Source organism: Schistocerca serialis, chromosome 9 (genome assembly GCF_023864345.2).
Source record: "Schistocerca serialis cubense isolate TAMUIC-IGC-003099 chromosome 9, iqSchSeri2.2, whole genome shotgun sequence".
Taxonomy (NCBI): domain Eukaryota; kingdom Metazoa; phylum Arthropoda; class Insecta; order Orthoptera; family Acrididae; genus Schistocerca; species Schistocerca serialis.
In genome coordinates, this window is record NC_064646.1 from 248,504,925 (window position 1) to 248,520,826 (window position 15,902).

The following is a 15,902-nucleotide window of genomic DNA, read 5'->3' on the forward strand; positions in this document are numbered from 1 at the left end:
GGGCATAGTGATCACCTGTAATCTAAATTGAGAGATTCGTAAATGTGTGTCCCATGTTTTATACCTCCCAAAGTCCCACAGTCTGGCCACAGAGGAGCATTCCCCTCGTAACTCAGTACCATCTGGGATTGAAGCATCTGAATTACATTCTCCGCCAGGGTTTTGATTACCTCTTGTCAGGCCCTGAAATGAGAAATGTCCTACCCACTATCCTTCCCACCCCTCCTACCATGGTATTCCGCCGTCCACTGAACCTACACAATATACTCGTCCATCCTTACACAACCCCTGCATCCAATCCCTTACCTCATGGCTCATACCCCTGTAATAGACCTAGATGCAAGACCTGTCCCATACATCCTCCTACCACCACCTACTCCAGTCCGGTCACTAACATTACCTATCACATCAAAGGCAGGGCTACCTGTGAAGCCAGTCATGTGATCTACAAGCTAAGCTGCAACCACTATGCTGCATTCTATGTAGCCATGACAACCAACAAGCTGTCTGTCCGCGTGAACGGCCACCGACAAACTGTGGCTAAAAAACAAGTGGACCACCCTGTAGCTGAACATGCTGCCAAACATGATACCCCTCATCTCAATGACTGCTTCACAGCCTGTGCCATATGGATCCTTCCCACCAACCACCAGCTTTTCAGAATTGCACAGGTGGGAACTTTCCCTGCAGATACATCCTATGTTCCCGTAACCCTCCTGGCCTCAGTCTTCGTTAGCCACCGTCCACACCCATCCAGCCCCCTCCCTGTTCCCATTCCAGCTCTACACAGCCATCATTTCACCACCACACCCAGTCTTTTAATTTCTTTTATTTTTATTTCTCTCCTTTCCGCTACTTACCCCTTCCCCCCCTCCACACCTTCTCTCCTACCCTCCATCCAAACTGCAACACTTCACTGTCTGCCACTCCCACCACACTATCCGTCCCCCTCCCCACCCCAGCCTCCTCCTTACCCCCACCCAGTCGCCTCTCCCATCATGCACTGGTGCTGCTGCTCACAGTGTAGTTTCAGCTCTCTGAGACTGCCGATGTGTGTGCAAGTTGTGCGTGTGTGTTTTTTCTACTGCTGACAACGGCCTTAATGGCCAAAAGCTATGATTGTGTGAATCTTTTTATTGTGCCTATCGCAGCTCAGCATCTCCGCTATAGGGTGAATAGCAACTTTCCTTCTCTCGTATTGTTACATTCCATCCTGGATTTTCCAATGTTATATTCTTGTTGAAACACCCTTGTACGAGGGTGTGCTGAAAAGTAGTGCTTCTGACTTTTTTATGTGAAAACTCTTAAAGCTTTCTAAATAAAACAAATATTATATAACAGTCTACATCTTTATTCTTCATGTCCACGTATTGATTTCCCAACACAGCCACCATGTTGGCGAACACATTTTTCTCAATGAGAGAGTAGTTTGTTGCTTCCATCACCGTAGAATGTTTGGATTTGTTGATGACCACAACCTCGCCCTTGCTTGCACTGCTTCATCACTATCAAAGTGAAGTCCTCAAAAGTGTTCTTTAAGTTGTGGAAACAGATGAAAATCAGATGGGGCCAAGTTGGGACTGTATGGAGGATGATTGATGACAGTGAACACTAGATGTCAGTTTGTTTGCAGGTGTCACAGTGCTCGTGTATGGTCTAGGAATGACCAATTGTGTAGTGTAAAAACTGAATTATTACTATGTACAGACAATGGTAAACAAGCTGTTAGATAGCACAGTGACAGTGTGCATGTGGAGTATAAGAAGGTATGGAAATTTAAAAAAAAATCCGAAGTTAAACCTAAAAAAATGTTATTGAGACAAATTAACTAAAAGCAACTTAGTAAGAAAATACCAGCAGTTTGCATGTCCACTAAGACACACGCAGGTAATCCCAGCACAAACATATGTACTTAGAAGTACTTCTGTTAAGCTGTACTTGCTCAAAGCCAAACTGATACAAACATAGAATAAAGGATACCATGAACTCTATTATCCAACTAATGAAGTCACCAAAGATCACAAGCAGCAAACACTATTGATGTCACCATTGAAAAAGAAACATAAAGAGGATATCCATAAAATCATACATCGTTTTTGTTGTGAGAAGAGTCTGCATACAAAAAATGAGGAACTGCAGATCTGTCTGCAGAAACCACTTAACCATCCCAAACTCTTCAAGCAAGCATAAAGAAGTAGTGGAAGAGATTGAGAGTCATCACTAATAAATTGATACCTAAACTTTGGTGAAACCTAAATGGGTTCAAGACTTATTTGGAGGGACTAGTAGAGTTTTTCTTATTCTTGTATGATTTTGGGATGCTGTGATCTTCCAACAAAACTGGAGCTGCTGATATGAAACTTCCTGGCAGATTAAAACTTTGTGCGGACTGAGACTCGAACTTGGGACCTTTAATCTGCCAGGAAGTTGCATATCAGCACACGCTCCTCTGCAGAGTGAAAATCTTATTCTGGAAACATCCCCCAGGCTGTGGCTAAGCCATGTTTCCACAATATCCTTTCTTCCGTGAGCGCTAGTTCTGCAAGGCTTGTAGAAGAGCTTTTGTGAATTTGGAAGCTAGGAGATAAGGTACTGGTGGAACTAAAGCTGTGAGGATGGGATATGAGTCATGCTTGGGTAGCTCAGATGGTAGAGCACTTACGTGCGAAAGGCAAAGGTCCCCAGTTCGAGTCTCAGTCTGGCACACAGTTTTAATCTGCCAAGAGGTTTCATATCACCGCACACTCCACTGGAGAGTGAAAATCTCATTCTGGAATTCTGACAATGTTCTCCAAGTATCATAAACATATCAGATGCCTCATCATTGGAACATGTGTTTCCTGAATGAATGAATAACTTAAAAACTGAAGACCCACCCATAGGACACATCCAACAATGTACCACCAAAAACCTTCCTCTTAAATGCGAGTACTAGCATTATCAGGAGTGAAAATGCAAGTAATGCTATCTAGTATCAACAGTTCCCACTCACTTATGTTGAGTAGCATATCTTTTTTTGGTGATGCATCTGAAACAATGCAAATACAAAGAAAGGTCTGTTTAGGCAAACAATTTTCAAATGTGATGGTTCTATACAAAGGCACAAATTTTTTTCCATGTCCCTATTTAAAATTAAGAAGTTCAGAATGAGATTTTCACTCTGCAGTGGAGTGTGCGCTGATGTGAAACTTCGTGGCAGATTAAAACTGTGTGCTCGACCGAGACTCGAACTCAGGACCTTCGCCTTTCGCGGGCAAGTGCTCTACCATCTGAGCTACCGAAGCACGACTCACACCCGGTCCTCACAGCGTGCTTCGGTAGCTCAGATGGTAGAGCACTTGCCCGCGAAAGGCAAAGGTCCCGAGTTCGAGTTTCGGTTGGGCACACAGTTTTACCGTACTTATTCGAATCTAAACCACACTCGAATCTAAGCCGCACCTGAAAGATGAGACTCGAAATAAAGGAAAAAAAAATTCCTGAATCTAAGCCGCACCTGAAATTTGAGACTCGAAATTCAAGGGGAGAGAAAAGTTTTAGGCCGCACCTCCAAATCGAAACAAAGGTGGTCTATTGTAATATGAGACACAATTTAGGTCGAATGAATGACGATACAGCTACAGTAGTTTGGTTCGAGTCGTAAGCTTAGCAGTTAAGCTTTACCAGGCAGCCATTGCTATGCGTCAGGTGCTTCGTCCGTATTTATACGGGTACCCTTCCTCTTTCATGTGCTTCGTCTGGTTTGAATCAATTGCTTATCTTGTTTTGATCTGATAAGTGCTGTCTTCTTTGTTATAGGTGTTTACGTCACTCTAAGCTGAAAATGCATTGCTGTACTGTGTCATGCATTGTTTGTCGCATTCTAATAGTGAGTGTTTACAGCCTGTTGCCGTTCGCGGCATGGCTTGCATTTGTGCGCGCTGCCGCCGCTTACAATTAAAAAAGAAAAAAAAAAGTGAGAGGAATCTTCTCACTAGCGAAACAATGACAAGAGACTGCTATTTGCTGTTACTTACACTGCTGCTTTCTTTGATAATGATCAACAAGAACCAAATAATAGACTACGTATGATAGAACATGGTCTGAATGAGAGTTAGGCGAAAATTTTTCTCCGTTTGAAAATCTTTGCGGCCGCTTCTTTAGTACATCAAATTCTGCACAGAAATTAGTCATCATCTTAGATTTAAAAATCTAGTCAGTTGCCGTACTTCGTTTCTGACTGTATCACTATTAGGCATAAGAATAATACGATTATAAACATGACACGATACGTATATTCTTCCGCGTTTGCTGTTGTCTCACTCTAGTTTCGTAGTTTATTAGGCTGACAGGATTTAAATGAGATAGCAGCAAACACGAAAGAATACATGAAAAAAATGTTTATATTCGTATTATTCTTATGGTAAAGAGAATACTGCATGTGATTCACATTTCATCAGGTTCCTATTAGCAACCATCTCTTCTCACAGGTAGGAAAAAATTCAGAACATAGAGTTGGCCATATTGACAAACATCCCAAACAGTCTCGCCAGTCGGATTTTCGTAGTACATTGAAATTCCGCTACATTCGAAGATGAAAAATACGGAATTTGTATTTACTTCGTTGGATAATGTACGAAAATGCAGTGGTCGAAACTCGGGGCGCAGAAAAAAAAAAAAGCTCGTCTTCCACCCGTGGGTTTTTTTTTTTTTTTTTTTTTTTTTTTTAACTGACGCAGAGGTTTTTGCGCCAGTATTTATCTTTGTGCCTACATTTTTTTTTTTTTTTTTACTGACGCAGAGGTTTTGGCGCCAGTATTTATCTTTGTGCCTACAAAGCATGCCTGTGTAGCGCTACATATATTCGATGGCAGAAGTTAGTTGTGGTGGCACCTAGCAACATTTTTCAGAACTTCCGCTTGTTTTGCACTCGATTCTAAGCCGCAGGCGGTTTTTTGGATTACAAAAACCGGAAAAGAAGTGCTGCTTAGATTCGAAGTAAATACGGTAATCTGCCAGGAAGTTTCATATCAGTGCACACTCTGCTGCAGAGTGAAAATCTCATTCTGGAAATGTCCCCCAGGCTGTGGCTAAGCCATGTCTCCGCAGTATTCTTTCTTTCAGGAGTGCTAGTTCTGCTAGGTTCGCAGGAGAGCTTCTGTAAAGTTTGGAAGGTAGGAGACGAGATACTGGCAGAAGTAAAGCTGTGAGGACCAGGTGAGAGTCGTGCTTCGGTAGCTCAGATGGTAGAGTACTTGCCCACGAAAGGCAAAGATCCCGAGTTCGAGTCTCGGTCGGGCACACAGTTTTAATCTGCCAGGAAGTTTCATAAGAAGTTCAGTTTGTTTCCTCCATTCTCCAATGATTCAGGCAATGTGAGGTTCACTATTCTATTTACAGTTTGCCTAAAATGCATTTTGCACTCACTCAACCCCCACTCCCCTCCCAAGAAAAAAAATTGGACTATTTCCAATATGAAAAGCAGAAATAAAAAAGAAAAACACAAGCTACTGCTCTTTTAATTATACTAATTAGCTGTTATTTTTATCTAATATGTCAAATTTAGTGTTTGTTTAACAGTACACAAAATGGTATCAGCTGTTTATACACCAGCAAAGTTATAGCCTGTGTAATTTGAACACTAGTGTTAACTGGAATTTACATCCTAGATTATTCAATTGTAGTAGGCATGACTAATGCTTGTTTGGAATGTGTGGGAATTTTGAATTTCTTGACTGATGTCTGCCAGCAACCTGTTAAATTCTTTAGCACCAGTATATAAAATTTCTTTCTGAATCCTAGACTGTGGTGTGTACTGTATTTGGAAATTATTTTTACTGCTAATAATGTTGTTGTGAAGTTGACAGTTCATTCTACATTCACTCACGTTACTAACCACGAGTACCATTAGGCAGTAAACACGTCAGTGTGTCAGTGTAAGAATCTCTAGATTCATGTAGGGGCTTCTACAATGTGTTAGGATATAAAATATACACACTGACCAAATTACACGCTGAAGTAGAATAAATACTTTTTTGTCCTTTGCTGCATTGCTCCAGATTATGCCATAGGACATGACTTAGTAGGGTATGCTTCTATGCTAGCAATCCTGTCTGCAATTCAGCACACTGAAAGAGGTTTCTAAGTGCAAAGTAGATAGATTTGAGCTTAATCCATAAAAATTTCACAGGTTGTGTTTCATTTACATTGCTCTTTGGTGCCTGTAATTTATTGTTATTTGTCTTAAGTTGCATAGTATGAGTTTTTGTGAGGTTGAGGGTAAGCTGTTTGCAGAGAACAAGTTGTAATTATGGTATACTATTCTGTATTTGTGTCTGTCATGGATGTGTTTCCTTCACTTGTGTCATCCACAAACATAACAGCTTTTGACATGTCCCCTTTGTGTCTTGTAACTCATTTATATGTATCTAGAACAGGAGTGTGGTAAGAACTCAGCATTGCAGATCACCATATTTAATGTTTCCCCATTCTAAATTTAGTTTTATTCTTTTGATATCATTTATTATAATCAACCTCCGAAGATAACAGATGGTGTTAGTTCTCTATTAACAGAAAAACTATTAGATACAGAAACACAGTTTACATAATATAGAATGAAGTGGTATTTTAATATTAACCAGAATATCAAATGAAGTACTTATTTCAAAGTTTCAATTGCCAGCCATCATGGTAAATCTAATACTGATGCCTAAGGCCTTTATTTTATTTTTATTGATCCTATTATTGTTACAGGACTTGTTTTGAATGACCATGGTGATCCCATTGAGGCTGCACGAGTTTCAGTAGAAGGTATAGCGCATGACATAGTGACAAGTAAACATGGTGAGTTCTGGCGGTTACTGTTACCTGGCACATATACTGTAAATGTATCATCCCCGGGCTACACTTCATCTCAAAGGCAGAGTGTAGTTGTTCCGGAGAATGGAACAGTAATCATGAACTTCACCCTGCAGCGTTTACCTCGTAATGCTTCTGGTAAGTGAAGTTATAACCATTATATTTGAAGTGATACAGGTATTTGTTATTTACGAAGTGTCTGTTGCATTTGCGTATATCTACCATAGGATTGAACACTAATGTTCTCCATTCCATTGTATTGCATTTTGTTTCTAATAACCTTATTCATTGTTCTGGAAAATTTTAATCTCAGCCAAACTATTTGCCAGAATTTGATTTTTCTGTTTTCTTCTGTAGTCTTTCACTTTGAAAAATTCACTTCCATCACTAGATCTTATGCTTATGATAAGAGATTGAGAGATATGTGAAACTATTTGTGAAGATGGGTTTCATTAGATGTTTAAATATGAAATTTGGGCTTGTCTGTGTCATTTTATTGAAGGACATGATTTGTTAAACCGTTAGGAGAAAATGTGTGTAACAGCCAATAAATCTGTGACAGAGCAAGCTGTTTTAGAAAATTATACAGTGAAAGGAAATTATTTTATGACATCTGTTTGAAGAGTACATAAACAAAAAAAAAACCAAGGGAATATTTTAGGCTGTTTTGATTAAAAACTAAAAGACAAAGAAAAATACTTGATTTGAGAGCTTGTGATTAAAACAGTTTATTGTGGTGGTGGTGGTGGTGACTGTGATTCTAATCATTTTAGTTGCTGTTAATATGAGGATTACCTTTAACTTCATTTGAGCTTTAATTTTTAACAGTTCATTTCTGATTTTAGATTTAGTTTCTTATTGACTGTATACTCTCTGAACTTCATGTTTTACAATTTTTTTCATGGGTGTTTTTTTAACATGGTAATTGGTCACTGTGTAGAGTTCCACCAACGTATGATTTTGTTCTTAGTGGCAGTGATTTCTCTTGTTGTTATGTCCTACTGTTGTATCTTGCATTATTCAACCACATAGAACTTACATTTACTGACATTACAAACTTCTCTCTTAGTTTACAGACAAGTTGCAGGTGGATATTGTATATACTCTTTAACAATATGAGTATTGCTCTCAAATGACAGCTACTTTGTATTGATGACAACCAGGATATATGTGAAAGATAGCTTTGTATTATGGAATCAGCATAAATCCTAAGTAGTATCACTCTTTGCACAAACAGCAAGCAAAATGGCGCCGTAGTTTCACTAGACTCAGATTTGGGACCATGGTGGCTGAAATCCCCATCTGGCCAACCAGGCTTAGATTTTCCATAGTTCCTGTAAATCACATAAGACGAATGTCTGGATGGTTCTATTGAAAGGCCATGACCAGTTTCCTTCCTTATCATTATCCAATCTGCGCTTGCGAGCCCTCGCTAATGATCTCCTCATTGTCAGGACTTTAAACCTTAATCTTTCCTTTCCCTTCCTTTGTCTGCACAAACTTTTTGTGTATGAATCTTGTATAATAGCTGCACATGACACTTAATACTTGCATGCACTGCACACAACTTAGCTATCTCATCTGGTAAGCAATGTCCATTAAATGTAGCCATAGGGAAAATTTGACAGCTTTTAAGTCTGAGGATAAAGGTGGGAACTCAGCAGTATTTCATTGACTTATCAATAATTTATAAATTCATTCTGACATATTCTTATGTCTCAATTGTAGACTAATGGAGTGCCGTCTTGTTGTAGATAAGCACTCCGTATCATACAAATATAAACATGCTTTATTTAGCAGGTATATTCATCATCCATGTCATATCAATATAGAGAAAACAGGTTATTAGCTAGTCAACCAACCAAGTTTTTGGACAGTAAATTGCATCATACATTGATATTTCACTAAAATGACAGCTTCCAAACAAACGAGAAGAATTTTCTGAGGTGTACCACTTGCAGGCATGACTTTTCAGATTATCATTCAATCTGAATTGTATACTTCACAAAAGCAAACCACCTCCTCTACAAAGGGCTTGTTTCAAAGTATTCACAATTTTAAACTTACTTACCCATGTCATTCTAATTCATTTTGTCCACCAGTTTTGAATATACATCTTCCACTTTTAATGTTACAAAATTTCTTATAAAGCTTAAACTGCTTTTGCTGGGACATTGCCCCCTACGAATTTTTGTTGTAAATGTGTAGATTGCTATAAAATTTACACCACAGAAGCTAGATTTAGTGTTACATGTTCTCACCAAATCATTCTTTGTGAACATTTCCACATAAAATTTCAAACTTATTCTTAATACTGAGCAACTGGATCTGTTAGTGACACTATATCAAACTCACTTAAGACTTGGCAAAATAATAGTAAAAGTATGAATAAAATATATATGACATATATGACTGTAACCTCCAATATGCATTCTTAGGTGTTTTGTTGTCAAGCAACTGCCTGCAAACTTAGAAGCTGTTCCTTTCTTCATCTGCAAACATGCACAGTAGACACCACTTTTCAGTACACCAGAGTTATGAGTGTGGTTTAATGCACTGAACTGTGTATGGCATGTGCCTTCTTCAGTTCATGTTAGTAGGGACACTATTTGCCACTGGAGAATGAACTGCTTCTAAACTGGCCAGCAGGTTTATGACATAATTACAGGGAAGAATGCATGCTGTGTGCTTCAGAAACATTTATTATTATTATTATTATTATTATTAAAGTGGAGGAAGTTTTACTATTTAGGAAGCACAGGTTCTTATAGTAGTAGGTGCATTCCATTAGAAAGTAGATGGTCGATGTTGTCGTTATCATCTTTATTCTGAAGATTGGTTTGATGCAGCTCCCCACACTACTCTCCTGTGCAGTCCTCTTCATCTCTGCAGGAAACAGATAATTTTTTGCTAAACTGATATTCCAGTACAAGAGAATTCTCTTAATAAGCTAATATGCGTGTATCAATATAGGAACGGGATTTGCTAAATTTTTTGTCCCGAGCACTCTGGTCTATGAAAATGAGAGCTGCACAGTGAGTAAAAAGAAAGATGAATTGGAGCTATAAGCAGCAGAAATCTTGAAGCCAAGATAGAAACGGCATTAGGAGTCATAAATTAAGTTTATTTATTTATGTAGTGTTCAGTACTACACATGAAATACCGTCAAGAACACACAAAAAATACGTAAAGAGTTACAAATACAGGTAACATTTAAAACTTTTATATTCTAATGTCCAGTTTCCTTAGTCATGGCTTGATGCTGTGGCCATGAAAAAAGTCATTCGGGTCAACAAGGTAGTCTCTCAGTTTATGGTCCTCGAGGTTCGCAGCTCATGGTCTAGTGGCTAGCATTGCTACCTCTGGATCATGGAGTCCTGGGTTCGTTTCCCAGCTGGGTTGAGGAGTTTCTCTGCCCGGGGACTTGGTGTTTGTGTTGTCCTCACCATTTCATCGTCATCCTCATCATTCATGACAGTGGCTAGATTGGACTGTGAAAAATTGGGACTTTGTACGGGCGCTGATGACCATGCAGTTGAGCATCCCACAAACCAAACGTCATCATCACGCTCCTTGACAATGTGCTGGATGGTCTCGTTTGGTGTTCCATAGTCACAGCTTGGGGTGGGCTACTTACCCCGTTTGTGCAGGTTGTCTACACACTCCGTGTGCTTTTTGGATGTGATTTATATTCTTCCTCTGATGCTGTGGGAGTTCAAAACCCTTGAATCTCTGTAGAGGGTCAATAAGATATCACACTTCAGGTGGTGTATTTGTAGTCCAGATCTCATGCCAGTGGTGAATTGCTATCAGCAAGCTGCTGGGCCAGTTGCAGAGGCGTGTTTCTGGACTGAAGTCAGTTTGTTCTCAAATTAGGAATATCTTCATGGATGGGGGGAAGTTGAAGTTTATTCTTTATTTTGCTTCTTGTCTTCTTAACAGAGGAGGAGCTATGTAGCTGAGTGTTGGAAGCCAGCGCAAGGGAGTAGTTCTTATACAGCCAGAAATAATTCCCATGATTGTATTGAGCTGAGCGTCTATTTTATTTACGTGAGGAATGTTCACCGGCCACTGTGGCTGAGCGGCTCTAGGCACTTCACTCCAGAAACACGAGGCTGCTACAGTCGCAGGTTCGAATCCTGCTTCGGGCATGGATGTGTGTGAGGTCCTTAGGTTGGTTAGGTTTACGTAGTTCTAAGTCTAGGGGACTGCTGGCCTCAGATGTTAAGTTCCATAGTGCTTAGAGCCATTTGAATCATTTTGAGGAATGTTCAGCCGTACCAGAGAACGATATTCAGCCATAGATAACATTAAACTGAGCACCAAAGTTCGAAGTGTACGTACTGTTGCCCCCCAGCTAGTACTACAGAGTTTCTGGATAAGGGTGTTTTGTGTTCTTAACTTCCTAAAAGTTTCTTCTAGATGCTTCCTGAAAGACAGTGTGCTATCAAGAGTCATTCCAAGATAATTTGGGTGACTCTGGAATGGAAGCACGGTGTTATTAATGTGGACCTCCAGTTTATAACTTTCTGCATTGTTGTTTGTGTGGAAACTGCTGACTTTGGTGAAATATTTAAGGTTTTTTTTTTTGCTGTCAATTAGAGTGCATTCTGCACTTCTGAACTCATTGTACTGAACTGCATATCTGAACTTCATTGTGCTGGTTTTGAGTATATCATAAATATAAAGGTTTTGAAGTACAGGAGATAATACTGACCCCTGAGATATTCTATTATTTAATTTCCCTTCTTTGCTTCTGAGATTAATTACCCTGCACTGCCTGTAAGTACCTGTCTGAGAGCTAGTCTCAATGTGGTTTGGTAGGAGAATCAGCTTATATAAGAACTAATGAAAAAGAGCAACACCTCAAGGAAATAGAAACTAGGAAGATTAAACTTCTTGGTCACATAATGATACATAACTTATGGATCATAAATGTTTTGAAGACAAAATACTAGGTAAAAAAGGCTCAGCTAGAACCAGGAAACAACATTTCAAATCCTTGAAGACAACACTTGAAAAACTTTAACTCCATAATAAGCCCTAAAGGTTACTTTTTGCTGACCAGGCACCATATTATCTGCCAACAGCATTGTAAGGTGCCATATGGAGGGCATGTGGTCAACACACTGCTCTCCAACTCATCATCAGCTTTCCAACCTTGGTTCAGCTATTTTCCATTTGCATAGCCTTTGCTTGGCCTTAGAGGGCTGAATGCATCATGTTTCAGTCCTTCTACCAAGAACAAAACTCTTTCAGTACTGGGAATCAAATGCCTTTTTTCCCCACAAAATGACCACTCACATGTAGAGGGATGATGGCATTGTGATACCAAAGCTAAAAATGAAAAGTGAAGCAGGAACCCAAACTAAGTTGCTGCAGCAACAAGGCTCAGCTTTTGTTGTTATCATTATAAATGTTTACCATAAATTGTCACCATGAATCTCAGTAGCACATCCTTTGCAGTATCTTTTGGCTTAAAAGTTCTGCCTGATGAGAGACAAGTGAATGGTATTGTAAGAGATGATAGTAATATTAAGTACAAGTGTTAATGTCAATTTTTTTCCAGAAACCGTTGTGTGTTATTTTGCTATAGATTTTTTAAGTCTTAAATGTGAGGGATATTTATAGCACTTTATTACTTCTTTTTATCTTCAGTAGTGTAATAGAGGCACAGTCATGACACTTAGCTCAATATGATGAATTGCAGATGTTGCCTCGAGTGGAATGAGTATGGGTGCTTTGGCGGTGCTTGTGGGCCTATCATTGGCATTCGCAGCTGCAGCTGACTACTTGCAAGCATCGTGAAATACTAACCATCCTATCAACTGCTTAGATGCTTTGCTCATTAAGAAAGATGTATGTGCAGCTGCCACTGACTTTAAGACTACCTGTCCAGATTCTTCCTTTTTATGAAGCTATATTTTTGGAGTAATAATATTGAGTAGGCTATAAGGCGTATATGAAATTTTTGTGTGACACATATTTGCCATATTGATTTTTATCGAGAGGGGGTGGGAGTATTGCTAAATAATGACTGAAGGGCACAAATTTGTAAAAACTGGGGTGTGTTTACTTTGAGTGATTTATGAGTACAAAATAATGGCTGATGTTCAGTTTGCTTTTTGAGAAAAATGTCCAAGAACTGAAATAACACTAATGATAGAGGCATTATTTTACATTAGGCTATTTTATTGTCGTATACATTAAATGGGTAAAAATATTAGTGTCTCAGTCAGAAACAAATCCTGTTTGGCATACTTTATAGTACAAATCTTAAGCGTGGTATCATCCACGGCATATACTATTCTTAGAAAAAGGACAAATAAAAATGCTGGTTAATAAGGTCACCATATCCACTGAGGTGACAAAACTCATGGGGCACCCCCCAGTATTGTGTCAGACCTCATTTTGCCCAATGTAGTACTGCAACTCGACGTGGCACAGACTCAAAAGTCACTGGAAGTCCCCTGTCAAAATATTGAGTCACACTGCCCCTATAGCTGTCCATAATAGCGAAAGTCTTGCTGGTGCAGGATTTTGTGCATGAACTGACCTTTCAATCATGTCCCATAAATGTTCGATGGGATTAATGTTGGACGATCTGAGTAACCATATCATTTGTGTGAATTATCTGGAATGTTCTTTGAACCAGTTGTGAACAGTTGTGGCCCAGTGACATGGTGCATTGTCATCCATAAAAATTCCTTCATTGTTTGGGAACATAAAGTCCATGAATGGCTGCAAGTGGTCTCCAAGTGGCCCAACATAACCATTTCTAGTCAGTGATTAGCTCAGTTGGACCAGAGGACCTAGTCCATTCCGTGTAAACACGTGCATCATCATTATGGGGCTTCCATCAGCTTGCAAAGTGTCTTGTTGACACCTTGGCTCCATGACTTCATGAGGTCTGCACCAAACTCGAACCCTACCATCAGCTCTTATCAATTTAAATTGAGATGCATCTGACCAGGTGTTGGTTTTCCAGTCATTGACAGTCCAACCAATATTGTTACAAGCTATAGGCAAAGCAAAAGCACTCGCGTTGCTCTGCTGTCATAATTCATTAACATCAAATTTTGCCGCTCTGTCCTAATGGCTGTGTTCATCGTACATTTCAGATTCCTGCAATTATTTCACATATTGTTACTTTTCTGTTAGCACTGATAACTGTAAGCAAACACAACTGCTCTCGGTCATTAAGTGAAGGCCGTTGGCAACTGCATTGTATGTGGTGAGAAGCAATGTCTTAAAATTGGTATTCTCAGCACATTCTTGAGTCTGTGAGAGTCTGAATTGGAATGTCCCATGCATCTAGCTCCGACTACCATTCTGCGTTCAGCATCTGTTAATTGCTGTTGAGTATATATAAGCTATCTCATGACTTTTGTCACCTCAGTGTAATTTTCTCTTTCTCATTTTAATTTTATGACTGACTTACCTGAAATCCATATTGAGTAATGTGGTCTTTTGTCTGCACCACCTTTTGTGTGTGCTGTTTAGTGTTTGCATGCACAGTAACTGGTGTACTGTGTTATTAAAAGGAATATTATGTGATGAGCTGTTTGTAAAAACTGTGTTTAACTGCCAGGAATTTCCCATATAAGCATGGAAATAAAAAAAAAAAAAATTACTTGTAAGTTAAAAAATTAGCCCATAACAATTGTGAAATGCATGTCTTTTGCACGTTGCAGCCTATTCTTCCCTTGCATCTATTCATGAGTCATTACAAATGTACTGCAGTTATAAGTTTTATACTTGTGATGCATGAAGGGAATTGCTAAAATTGTCTTTACTAGCAGTATCGCCAACTCTGCAATAATGTGTCTTGAATGGTTATATATTTTGTACTATTAACGAAATTTAAACGCGTAACAGTTGTGTGTGTGTGTGTGTGTGTGTGTGTGTGTGTGTGTGTGTGTATGCGCAGTGCAAATATTCCATTTTCCTCACTTTACTGATTATTATTGTCTTGCATGCTGAGTGCAAGCACCCTATAAAGGGAGAATAGAGATTGTACACTTTTTGTGTGTGTCAAAAAATAATTGTGCATTTGTTGCTCTGATAAAATCGTTTTCTCGTATAAATATAATATTTTACATATACTGCAATCAGTATTGATTAAAGATAGCAACTTGTTGGAAGAGAACAGTTGTGACATACTGGACATATGTCATCATAGTACTTAATATAAAAAATTCATTGAAAATTCCATAACAGTTTTTTTTGCAAGCTGTGACATGGTTGCAAACAGGACAGTAATATCCAGCAAGTGATATCTTAAAACAATAAAATAGGCCATAATGAAGAGTTTTTCTAACATAGATGTGGAAAACATGTGCCTAAAATATGACAAGGCATACCTATTTTAAAATATGTCCTAATATAAAGAAGCCATAGTGGCATTGTTAGAAGATACAAACAAAATCAGCATAGCATTGTTTCATCCATTTGGCTTCTTTCCCCACTTATTTTATCATTTTTATATTATTCTGTTAGCTACAAGAGATCCCAGAATTACAAATCAGCACTTAACCATTTCCTTTTAACAGTTTAAATAACTTTAGCTGTGTTTTTGACTTATTTCATTTTATCACTGTAATAACTTACACACCAGGTAAGCCCACTGTAGACATTACCTATTGCATTCTTCGTTCTATTGCATTTGTACAGTTATATAATTGATGAATATATGTAGGCATGCAGTATGACATATAACAAGCTTATGGCATAAACATTTTGTTGCTACTGTATTGCATTGTGTCATGAACAGTGGTGCTGTTAACAAGATTATTCCGCTGACACTGTGCCACTGTGCTCTGGTGTATATCATATTTTAAATATGTGGAAGGATGCTATGCTGATTTTGTGTGTATCTTTTGATGATGCCACTATGGGTTCATTATATTAGGACATGTTTTAATATAGGTATTTCTTGTCATATTTTAAGTGCATGTTTTCTACATGTTTGTCAGTAATACTTTTCATTATCTGCTATTTTAATGTTTTGAGGTGTTGACAGTCCATTTATTGTATATGGTTTTTCCCATGTTTTGCTGCAGATCTGA

General features: G+C 38.7%; 1 protein-coding gene across 1 annotated transcript in view; it reads left to right on the forward strand.

Annotated features, from left to right (window-relative positions):
- Positions 1 to 15,902, forward strand: part of LOC126418594 (carboxypeptidase D-like) — a 261,509-nt gene that overhangs the window by 64,911 nt on the left and 180,696 nt on the right. Inside the window, exon 5 of the mRNA XM_050085427.1 lies at positions 6,730 to 6,972. Within this exon, the coding sequence (XP_049941384.1) occupies positions 6,730 to 6,972 (243 nt within the window). The remainder of the gene's footprint in view (positions 1 to 6,729; positions 6,973 to 15,902) is intronic.